This window comes from Pongo pygmaeus, chromosome 1 (genome assembly GCF_028885625.2).
Source record: "Pongo pygmaeus isolate AG05252 chromosome 1, NHGRI_mPonPyg2-v2.0_pri, whole genome shotgun sequence".
NCBI classification, from domain to species: domain Eukaryota; kingdom Metazoa; phylum Chordata; class Mammalia; order Primates; family Hominidae; genus Pongo; species Pongo pygmaeus.
Genome location: NC_072373.2, coordinates 87994682 through 88007283, shown reverse-complemented (window position 1 = coordinate 88007283; position 12602 = coordinate 87994682). Strand labels below are relative to the sequence as shown.

The 12602-nt window shown below is 42.0% G+C and overlaps 1 protein-coding gene across 3 annotated transcripts in view; it reads left to right on the top strand.

Annotated features, from left to right (window-relative positions):
• Nucleotides 1–12602, top strand: part of LOC129044906 (uncharacterized protein C1orf226) — a 313541-nt gene that overhangs the window by 82125 nt on the left and 218814 nt on the right. For all 3 annotated transcript variants that reach the window (XM_054503141.2, XM_054503131.2, XM_063649453.1), the window contains one exon: nucleotides 1451–1522. In XM_054503141.2, the coding sequence (XP_054359116.1) occupies nucleotides 1451–1522 (72 nt within the window). The remainder of the gene's footprint in view (nucleotides 1–1450; nucleotides 1523–12602) is intronic.

Below are 12602 nucleotides of genomic sequence, written 5' to 3'. Positions count from 1 at the left end.
TTGGGCTGTTTTATCTAATTTATGTATAATAAGGAAAGGCAAGTCCCAGTGAGTCAGTGTATAATGGGATGATGTATATGAAGGAACTCATGTCATAGATGCTTAATCAATGAATCAATGTTGGGTTGTCCTATTTTCTTGTTTCATTCTTATAAGGAATGATATCTAGAGATTATGCCTTTTTAATTTTTACTTTTTGAAACAGAGCCTCAGTCCGTCACCTGGGCTAGAGTGCCATGACACAATCTCAGCTCAGTGCAACCTCCGCCTCCTGGGTTCAAGCAATTCTCGTGCCTCACCCTCCCGAGTAGCTGGAATTGCAGGCATGTGGCACCACACCCAGCTAATTTTTGTATTTTTAATAGAGATGAGGTTTCATCATGTTGGCCAGGCTGGTCTCGAACTCCTGACCTCAAGTGGTCTCCTTGCCTCAGCCTCCCAAAGAACCAGAATTACAGGCATGAGCCACAGTGCCTAGCCAAGATTATACTTTTGATCCAGCAATCTTACTTCTAGGAATCCAGCAATCTTACTTCTAGAGCTACTTGGATGGGCTCAAACTTGGCTAGATGAAAAGTATAATTTGTAGTAGTGTCATAGCATGTCCATCAGTAGGGGAGCCATTATATGTAATGTAATAGTCCTGTATTCATTGGCATAGAGAGATGCCCTAGTTGTATTTAAAATCAAAAAACCAAGTTGCAGAACAATGTGAGTAATATGAACCTTTACATAAAACAAATTCCCTCCTGTCTGTGAATATATACTCATCAGTACACAAAGAGAGATGTACATCAGCTGTTACATTGGGGACTTTTATTCTTTTGTGCTGCATATTTCTGCATTATTTGAATAGCTTACAGTAAGAAAGTACTCATATTAAGCATTCATCTTCAAAAAATTTTAAATAAATTAGTTCATTTCTTTCCTCAAATCGGGAACTTAATCAAATGTGTCAGGTATCTAAAACATCTAGGGCTAAATCAGTGAAGTTCCATTAGTTAAAAAAGGTATATATTCTTTTTTTTTTTTGAGAACACTAATATTTGCCAATCACTTTTGTGTAGGACATTTTATTCTGTTTGATCTTTACTGAGAGCCAATTTTACAGTTGAGGAAATTGAGACAAAAGAAGTGAATTGCCTTGCCGTAAAGTAGTGGTGGAAGAGTCTTCACACCTAAGGCTTTCTGGCTTGAAAGGCTGCTTGGTTAGATACAGTGCTCTACTGGATCTCTGGTTAAGAGCAAGATGAAAAAAGGAAGCAGTAATTTCTGGTTAACTTGCTTTTTATAAAGTTAGAAACAGACTCAAAACGAAACACCCTTGTGGCTCTTAATTTCTTCATCTGTAAAATGGGCAGATGAGCTGGTCCTTTACCCTTTGGAACTTTCTGGGATTAGGGACACTTGCTACCCCTCCTCTCAATGAGTGTTTGCTTCTCCCCCACAGTACGTAGGAAGCCTGGACGTGCCAAGGCCCAACAGCAGGGTGGAGATCGTGGCTGCCATGCGCCGGATACGGGTGAGTGGCCAGAGGCGGGCTGTGTGGAGTGGGGAGTCAAGTGCCTTAGCTGCTGGCCTTCTAGGTAGGGCTGGAGGGGCCAAAATGGATGGCTACACCCCTTGCAAACCCAAACTCCTCCTCTCTGTACCCTCTAGGAAGCTGTTCTGAATTGAACGTTTGATCTTGATGAAAGGCCAATGTTAAAATGGATGTGATGGCTGGAGTGGTACCATCTTCCCTCTCTTGTGAACTGTTTAGCTCCTCAAACTGAGATACAAGTTACCTTGATGATGTGTGGTGACTGGCCAGGGACTGATGTCTCTTTTTTATTCAAAGATTTTAGGGAAAAGGTTTAGTAATGATCTGGCAATTGACTCAAAAGAGATGGGGTTTCACCGTGTTGCCCAGGCTGGTCTTGAACTGCTGAACTCAGGCAATCCACCCACCTCGGCCTCCCAAAGTGTTAGGATTACAGGCATGAGCCTGTATAATGTTTATAATGGAAGCTTTTATTAGAAATGGTGGCTCTTGAATAGAATGGGAGTGGAATAAGTACTCTAAATAGGAAAAATAACATTAGCAAAGATATAGTATGATGAACTGTTGCCTGGATAAGGGAGGACAAAGAAATTGGCTTGATTAGGGCATTCGAGGGTGGGTAAGCGATGTCTTATATGGGGAGGGTGGAGCTAGTTAACAAAATGGTTTGAACTTCAGTCTGAAGGAGTTTGGGATTGAGTCCATACACAGTGTGAAGCCTTTATACATTATATATATATATATAGAGAGAGAGAGAGAGAGAGAGAGAGAGAGAGAGAGAGGTATAGAATATAAGATTTACTTGGATTTTTAAGAGTAAATGTGAGATTTTAACAAAATTTTATTGGTTGGATGCTTTAGGCTCCGGGAGTGTAAATGCGTTTTCTTCTGCCATTTTGTCTACTTTCGGAAAGTTCAGTATGCATTCTCATTGGTATACATGGTTCAGTCTGTGAACTTGTTGCTTTCTGACTCTGTGGTACGTGGAGCTGAGACTGAACAAGGATCAAATTCTCTTCTGATACCTGTGAAGGAATTTGTCCATGTGCTCTGCACTGGAACAGAATAAATTACCTTGTGCATTTCAAAGGTAGGTTTGGGATTGGTGAAATGGATTTTAAGTGTTTTTTTTAAAGAGATAATTGGCATTAGAGATGGCATGATTGGTCATCCTTGGATGCAGCCTGATTTATTCTTTAGAATAATTGTTCTGTAGAATAATCTACTCACCTAAATGGAAAAACATGTAGGTGATGCTGTAGCTTCATTTTGCTTTGTTAATTTTACTTTCAGCCAATCCTTCCTCTGGTCAACAGAAACTTCAGTTCAATGACAGCAACATTGGGAAGAAAATTTACATGCTTGGGGCTGTTTCTCTGAGCAGTTCATCAGCCTAATAAAATCTTTTCATTGCCTTGATCTTCCCAGTATTTCAGCATTTTTTTATTGTTAAATTAAATTTATTGAGACTGCTATTAAATACAATAGTACTATTTTTCATGGACATGGTAAGAAGTAGCTTCAAAGCACTTTCACTTGAGTTGTTTCATTCAACATTCACAGCAGGCTGTGAAGTGGGGAACCAGTTACCCTCATTTTCTAGATTAAACTGAGGCTCAGAGGGGTAGGGTGAGGAGTCTCGCAGGTCTAGGAAGGGGCAGGCATGTGGCCTGAATGCATTTCTTCACTCAGTCTCATGAGAACATGCAACTTTCGAGTGTTTCCAGGCCTCTTCTTTTCCTTCACCTTCTAGCTCAGATAGAAAGCACAGAGGCCTCGGCTGGGGAACATCTGGAGGTGTTACAGTTAGGATGGGCTGCTGCTTTCACCACAGTTGTGGTTGCTGCTGTGATAAGACAGACTGGACCTGCAGCTGGCCTGTCCTTGGGGTTTCAACCAAAAAAAGTCCCTTTTTAATTCACTTTTGACGAAGAGACAGGGAATATGTTGTCAGTAATATCACTATCGTTGTGAAAGTGGTATCTCTGTTAATAGTAGCTATTATTAGGAATAGCTACTTATGTGCCAGGTGCTTTGTTAGGCTTTTTAATATTGAAATAATATTTTATTATTTTATTTACTATTTACAACTACTCTAGATGAGGATATTATTATTACATTTTATAGATGAGGAAATAGAACCTTGGGCAGATTAAATAATTCTAGGTCAAGTTGCTGTTAGTAGGAAGAGTTGGGATTCATATTCAGGACTGTGCTAGCCCATTTGTAATCCTGCTGAAGGCTCTTTGTGACCCTAATATGAGTCATTACCCCAGCTGAGGAACCAAAGAACTGGGACATGGAACCTCCCCAGTAAGAGAGCCAGTGGCAGAGATACAACTTCATGGAACAAACAGAGGTACAGGAAAACATCACCCGGAAGCAAGGGAAGGCCAAGGCATGGGATGGGGCTGGCTGGTTGTGGGATCCGGAGGCATCTACGGTTGGAATGTGACTCCAGTCTCCTTTTCCCTCATCATCTGCCAGACGTTATGGCCCATGTGCCTCTTCCTGTGGCTCCCTTCCTATGTGCTGCTTCCAGTGCTTAATGAGCAGCTCATTAAATTAGAGGGAGCAATTAATTGGCCAGAAAGCTGTTTGGTCTGGCTGTCCAGTCTCTTGTTTAGACTGGCCACCATTAATAGCAAGTGCTGTGGTATGTGTTTTACCCTAAAACCCTCAATTCACTGCTAGGTCCAGGCTGCTATTTTCTTTTCTTCTTTCCCTTTTAAAAGCTGTGTTGGCTGTAATTACAGCTGTCAAGAACTAGGGCATGGGATTTCTGTGTAAAGGACTATTCTTGACTTTGTCCTTTTATGTAGAATGGTGCCAGGCTAACATTGGGCAGGCTTTTGGTTGCTGGGTGTTCTGATGGGTTCAGAAGACACAGGCCTTACAGCTTGGCTGGAGCAGTGGGTAGACCTTGGAAAACAGCAGTTATGATAAGGATCACAGGGCCTTGTGTGTGTGAGATGTCAACCTCCCTGATCCTGTCTAGAGCACTAAAGGGACAGTTGATGGGCAGTGAAGATCACCTGTTTGCCAGAGAGAGAAGCATTCAGAGTGAAGGGATCTGTGTGACGTGCCCCATTCATTCTTTGAGCTAGGGCTCTAGCTAGTGTGTGCACTCCTATTCCTTACCCCAGAGAGGACTCTGAGCTAAATATCTGGACTTTGTTTTTCACTGGTGCTTTCTTCTTCCCTCTCTCTATTTCTCATTTGGTCTCTCACCCTCTTGATGTTCTTTCTGAATTTATGTTATCTGTCTTGAGCATATTTTGCTTTTTTTCCTTTTTAATGTGCTTTCAGTGTTTTTTATGGTGGTAAATGTGTAACATTAAATTTAACTATTTTTAAGTGTGAAGTTCAGCAGTGTTAAGTATATTCACACTGTTGTGTCACAGATCTCTAGAACTTTTTCATCTTGCAAAATGGACACTCTATACCCATTAAACACAATTCCCCCTCCCCCTCTTGCCAGCCCTTGGGAACTACCTTTCTACTCTCCGTTTCTGTGATTTTGTCTACTTCATATGAATGAAATCATATAGTATTTGTCCTTTTTTGACTGGCTTATTTTGCTTAGCATAATGTCATCAAGGTTCATCCGTGTTGTAGTATGTGACAGGATTTCCTTCCTTTTAAGGCTGCATAATATTCCATAGTGTGTATATACCACATTAAAACAATCCATTCATTTAACTATGAACATTTTGGTTGCTTCTACCTCTTGGCTGTTGTGAATAGTGCTGCAATGAACATAGGTATGTAAATATCTTTTTGAGATCTTGCTTAGAAATTTTTGGGATATATACCCAGAAATGTGATCGCTGGGTATGGTAGTCCCGTTTTTAATTTTTTTGAAGAGCCTCCATACTGTTTTCCATAATGACTATCATTTTGCATTACCATCACATCTTCCTTGTTTATTGTTTACCAGAGAGTAGAAGCTAAGTGTTAGAACCAAGACCAAACTGCAGGCCTCTGATTCCAGATCTGGTACTTGCCCCTGCTCTGTACCAACTCCTTGGTATTAGGTTTTTCCATATATTACTCTCTGATCTCTACAATGACCCAGACAAGAAGGAAGCTTAAGGGACACTCCCCAGAACTACAGGACAGTTGTCCTCCTCGCTCTTTGTTTACCAAGGATCCAAAGGTCTGAGAAGTTGCCAGCTGGAAAAAGAAGGGGAAAGTGAGAGAAGAGGGAATATGGCTCCTTTTTAAATTCAAACAGATTTTTGTTTTCTTTTAGCTGTGTGGCTTAGAACAATTCACAAAGTTCAGGGAAGTTCTGCCTGAGCTGGGGATTGGTCTGACACTGGTGCTGCTTGCTTGGAGGTTGCTGGTTGAAGGTGCAGGGTGGCTGATAACGCTGAAACCAGGTTACTGGCATTGCACTGTCAGTCCAACTGTGTGAATAGGTGAATCCAGCAGCCAGATGTTGGGTATGATTTGCATTAGTAAATATGAACACCAATCTGTCATTTAACTTTTTAGCTTTCCTGGGAAGGCAGCACTGTGTAGTGAAAAGAGCTCTCAATGAGGAATAATGAGAGCCGGACTTGAGTCTTCTCCTTGACTTAATATATAACCTTGGCGAGGCATGTAACTGCTGTTAATCTCAGTTTCCTCATTTATAAAAGGCAGAGCATGACATTTCTTGTTCTGTCTCTCTAGTGCTATTGTTGAATCTGGGATGAAGCATGGAAAAATGTTTTATAAACCATAAAGTGCTATTTATATTCATTGGTATCATTTTTATACCTTCCTTTGGGTTTCAAAGCATTTCATAAATGCAGATAAATACCCTGAGAGATATTGAGCTGCCTCATCTAGCCCCTTTTAATAGCTAGAGCCTTTTTTTCAGGTTTCAGTGCAAACATCCCTTCCTTGGGGAGACCTTTCCTACCTAGGTCATCTTGTCCTCTCATGTTCTGTGGCACCACACCCCTTTTTTTTGTAGCACTGAGAGCAACTGTATTCTCAACGTTTGGCATGGTGCCCTTCTGTGCTCAGTAAACATTTGCTGAGTGACTGAGAAAATTAATCTTACTTAATAACCACCTGAGCATAAACCCATGAAATCTGGAGAGGCTCCACCAAGGCGGTTCTGGGGGAGGAAGACAGCTGCACTGAAGTCAGACTTGACGGGTTCTATAGCTTTGTCAAGGATGCTGGTATGGAGAGAGCTGGGCTGCAGTGCCCACCTCCAGCATGTCACTGGGTGGCTCCTGACCCCTTCACCTTTGGAACCCACTGTTGCTGTGGGAACTGGGGGCTTTCAGTGCTGTCCTTGTGGCTGGAGACTCGATTTCTTGCTCTTAAACCAGGGGATAGATCCCTGCAGTCGAAATGTGGTGCAGCCTCTGGAGGCCAATACAGACCAAACCTGGGAGGGATGTGCGCTGTAGCCAGATGACACTCAGGGGTATCTGGTCTCCTGTGGTGGCTTCTCTGGCTGTAGGTTGGGCAAAAACTTGGCCCCACTGCAAATGGTCTTCCAAATGGTCCAGTGTAGAGTCAGAGTTTCCTATTTAACGGTGACTTGGTTTCTCAAGTGTGGCACTCTGGAGTGGTGTTGGTCTTGGCCTTGAACAGAATGCACCGGTGACCAGAAAATGGCCAAGCCCTCCTCTCCCTGTAGCCCTCTTCCAGAATTGCCAACTCTTCCAGAAATTCTCTCAAGAAAAACAAAAACAAAAACAGAAAAATATAAAATGGCCTTGGATGCTCTCTTGGGAGAACATAACTGAAATGCTCTTAGGAGAACATCCAGGGACTGGTGGACGGGCGGCTTTATGGAGGCAGCAACTGGAGTTGTGAGTGCCGCCTGTCAGCACTTGTGTTTCCTTACCCACCAGCAGTACGCTTTGGCACGTGGTCTCATGCATTCAGCCCTGAAATCCATATTTTACCTCCTCTGGGAGGCTTTGTCCAGGAGTCACTTTATCCCTTTTTATAATTTTCTCCCTAAGTGGCCCCCCTCAGCACCATTTACTCCTTTGTTATTGTTCTCCTTTTCATCCTGAGTTCAGAGTTGGCAAGCCTACCTCAGAACAGCTGAAGTTGTAACACAAACCACTCTTTCACTGTGTTAGTATGGCTCTATTAATTTCCTATGCTGCTGTAACAAATTATTTAATACTACAAACTTAGTGGCTTAACACAAACTTATAGTTCTGGAGGTCAGAGTCCAAAATGGGGCTAAAATCAAGGAGTTGGCAGGGCTGCGTTCCTTCTGGAGGTTCTAGAGGAGAATCTGTTGCTTGGCTTTTCCAGCTTCCAGAGGCTCCCTGGATTCCTTGACTCATGGCCCCTTTCCATCCTTAGTGCTGGCAATTGTGTCCCTGAATTATGGCCCCTGCTTTCTGTCTTCACATCTCTTTCTCTGACTCTGACTCTCCTGCACCTCCATCGCCTTTGGTTATAAGGTCCCTCGTTATTAGATTGGTCCCTCCTCATTCTTCCTTCCCCAGTAATCCAGGATAATCTCCCCTTCTCAAGGTCCTTAATTTGGTCACACCTGCAAAGTGCCCTTTGTCATGTAAGGTAACACATTCATAGGTTTTGGGGATTAGGTCATGGACCTCTTTGGGGGGCTTTGAGTCTGTCTACCATAATGGGATTAGAGTGTTAGGCTCATAGCAGGGATTGGAGAGATTCCACCCCCTACTGAGGTACTCCAGTATTGGGATCAAGAACAACTAAATTCAAATCCTGTTTCTTCTGTTTACTAGCTAAATGACTGACCACATTTCTTAATCTATCAGTTGTTCTTTAATCATCAGGAAAATTGGGATAATGTCCTCTTGGCACATGTATTTTACAGTTATACATGAATGCATGCAGAATACTGAGTGAAGTGCCTAGCATGTGGATTATGAACCATAAATAATAGTTCTTTGCCTCCTTTCTTTTTTTTTTTTTTTCCTGAGACGGGCTCTTGCTCTGTCACCCATGTTGGAGTGTGGTGGCATGATCATGGATCAGTCCAGCCTCAACCTCCCAGGCTCAGGTGGCCCTCCTAGTAGCTGGGACTACAGGCATGTGCCACCACACCTGCCTAATTTTTTAAATTATTTGTAGAGATGGGGTCTCCCTATGTTGCCCAGGCTGGTTATTCCTTTCTAATTACTATGCATTGGAGCAGGGCATTGGGGTCAGAAAACCGTACATGTTGGCTGCCAAGCACGCATAAGCACCTGCTAAATGTTAGCTATTATTAAATACATGAATTCAATTGCCTCTAGGGCAATTATTATGTTTAACCAGTCAGTACATCAGTGTTTCTCAGAATGGATTCTGTGGCTCTCTTGGAATTTAGGAATGTATGTTCAAGTGTCTGAGAGTTCTCCATAAGAATTTTAAGACTTTGTTTTTCATTTGATCCTAATGACAACAAGATAAAATAAGCCTGTTCTGGACTGTTGGAAGGGCCATTGTCTGCCCGAGCACTGTCATTTGAGTTTATCATTCACAGCTGTGTTTGTCTGCTTGTTTCTACGTGTGTTGCTATCAAATAGTTCTTCTGTAAGGGTTATGCCCTGAAGAAAAAGAACAGAAAGTTTTATATATAATGAATTCTAGTAAGGTGAAGGACATGACTGCACTTTGCACAGTTATGAGTTATGAATCAAGATTTTTGAGGTAGTTGAAATAGAGAGATGGAAGTAGCAGAAAAATGGAGTTAGTGCATGGTGCACGGTACTGAAGGCAGGGCTGATATGTAGCCATAGTTCCTGAGGCAGCCTCTGGAGTTGCTGATGGCTAGTGTTTGTCCTAATAACTCTCAATGTCTTTTCTGATTTGTTGGGACTGTACCATCCTGGCTGTCAAATTTCTGAGTATCACCCTGGGTATTCCTCTGCCAAACCCAAGAGAACTTGGGGCAGGTAGTCACTGTATATTCCTATTGTGAGCAGTGATTTCATTTCAGTTACAAGGACAAAGTATTCTCTTACTTTAACATTCTTAATTTGTTTTGGTTACATAATTTGTGTTTAATTTATAAATTTGTGTAAACCCTGTAAGTGATTTATATCTAGTTTTATGCTTTACATATTTAAATGATGTAACAAACATCATTTGCAATGCTTCTTTGGGTAACAGCTTTTTGAGGTATAATTCGCATACCATATAACTCACCCATTTAAATATACAATTCAGTGAGTTTTAGTATATTCCTAATGTTGTATAACCATCAATTTTCAAACAATCAATTTTCAAACATTTTTGGGGTGTGAACCCCAAAAAGAAACTCTATACCTCTAATCCATCATCCCTGATTCCCCAACACCCCTAGCCCCAACACCCCTAGCCCCAGACAACTACTAATCTACATTCTGTCTCTATGGATTTGCCTGTTTTGGACATTTTAAATGGCATCATACAATATGTGGCCTTTGGTATTTGGCTTCTTTCATTTAGCATAATGTTTTCAAGGTTCATCCATATTGGGGCATGTATCAGTACTTCATTTCTTTTTATTACTGAGTAACATTCCATAGCATGGCTATACCACTATTATTTATTCATTTAAACACTGGGTGTTTGCCAATTTTTTTTTTCTTTAAAAGGGGCCCAGACTTTATTAAATTTTAGAAAACACTTGATAGGGATTGAGCAGCGTGTGATGGAATGGTTAGAACTGTCTTCTTCTCAGTCAGAGGAAACAAATCAATGCTTTCTTAGGGGGCAAGGTATTCTCATCAATATAAAGAGCAGTGCCCAGACAGCAGGACCTAATTTTTTCCCTCACTCATTTGAAAAAATAAATTGACTTCCCTTTTTCAGCCAATACTTTTTGAGGCTCTGGGGATACAGCAGTCTACAAAACAAAGTCCCTATCTGCATGGAGTTTATAGGGGTGGGTGCTCTTTTGCACAGACTGTTGCGGAAGGCTTCTGGGTTCTGATGACACTTGAGTCTCCAGAGATGTGAATGGAAAGAGGGAGTGAGCCATGTGGGTATCTGGAGGAAATGTTCCAGACAGAGGTCAGCAAGTGCCCCAGGTCACCATTCCTGGGGGCAGGAATGGGCTTTGCAGTTTCAAGAAATAGCAGGAAGGCTAGTGTGAATGGAGACTTGGGAGCTTGAGGGAGTGGTAGATTATTTCTAGGATTTTATTCCCAGGACTCACACCTCAGGAGAATCTGGTTTGCTAAGTGCCTACTGAATACATAATGGAAAATACATTTATCTTTTCCTGAATCTGCACCAGACTGAAAAGTCACTCAGTAGAAGGAGTTTGGTTCTGCTCTGGAGGTGAAGTGATTTGGAAATGATTTTTAAACTGGGGCAGAACTGCTGAATGCATTATCTGTCAGCAGAGAAGAGTTAGTAAGAGCCAGGAGTTGTCAAAGCGAAACACATGCTATCTTTCAAATAAGGTGCCTTGCTTTATTACAGTCATTTATGCTCAAGAGCAAGAAATGATGTTATTGAGTTTCCACGGGAGGATTTGATATTGCCCAGCTCAGTCCACAGTTTCTTGCACTGACACACCTCACGTTTGGGAGTCCTCGGAAGCCAACAGTGTTTATCCATTGTAATAGGATGATATGCAGAAAGTCAGTTCCTTGCTACTACACTAATCACGCTTTAGGGACCCTTTGGTTCATGTTCTTGGTGTTGGCAACAGGTTGCATTGAGCATCTACTCTTTGTTTTGATGACTTCTATGGCACACATATGTATATGCACACACACAACATAATTATCATTTTAATCACTTGTAAGTGTATACAACTCAGTGGCATTAAATACATTCACAATACTTTGTATCCATCACCACTATGTATACCCCAATGTTTTTCATCCTTCCTAAGATGAACTCTGTACCCATTAAACAATAGCTCTGTTTTCCCCTAGCCCTTGGTAACCCCTGTTCCATCTTCCATCTCTATGAATTTGCCTAGCCTAGAAATCTCATATAAGTGAAATCTCATATATTTGTCCTTGTGTGTCTGGCTTATTTCACTAAGCATAATATTTCTAAGGTATGTCCATGCTGTGGCATGTATCAAAAGTTTATTCCTTTTTATGGCTGAATAGTATTCCCTTCTGTGACCTTTTGGTACTCAGCACATGACACAGGGTCTGGTGTGTGGCAAGTTTCCTCTTGGAGCCAAAAGCAGCATATTATAGGACAAGGACGGAAAGCCATGGCAGCACACACTGACGATCAGATCTGCTGGGAGGGCAAACCTCTTTGATTCCTGCTGAAAGGCCCTGATTTCTCACTTATGAAGCACTTTCTAGTTGTTTAAGTGAATTTTCATATCCACTGTCACCTAATGTTAGTCTTCAATAATCCCATAAAAAGCAGGCGTTATCCTTATTTTACAGGTAAGGGTCACATAAAGAAAATGACTCCCTTGCCTGGTGTGGTGGCTCACACCTGTAATCCCAGCACTTTGGAGGCCGAGGCGAACAGATCACCTGAGGTTGGGAGTTCAAGACCAGCCTGACCAACATGGAGAAACCCTGTCTCTACTAAAAATACAAAATTAGCTGGGCATGGTGCCGCATGCCTGTAATCCCAGCTACTCAAGAGGCTGAGGCAGGAGAATTGCTTGAACCCAGGAGGCAGGGGTTGCAGTGAGCCAAGATTGCACGATTGCACTCCAGCCTGGGTAACAAGAGCGAAACTCTGTCTAAAAAAAAAAAGACTTCCTCAAACTAATTACATTGTTGTTCTTATCAGCATTAACCAGAATTGAGTACAGACTGCACTATGTGCTGTTACTGTGTCGGGCTCCATGCAAAGCACTTAACAAGATTTGTTACTTGATCCTTATAACAACTCTGTGTGGTGTAGGTGTAATAATCATCCCATTGTCCAGACGAGGAAACTGAGGTACCAAGAGGTTAAATAACTTGCCATAGCTCGCAGAGGTGGTAAGTGGGGAATCTAGGATTCACTTCTAAGCTTGAACATGGTATGGTTGTGGTATGGAACCAAGGCAGGACTCCAGTCTGCTTACGTCTGGCTCAGAGATCCTACAAGAACATGCCGACTGTCCCTGTTTAACCAAATGTCAATCCAGGCAGCATTG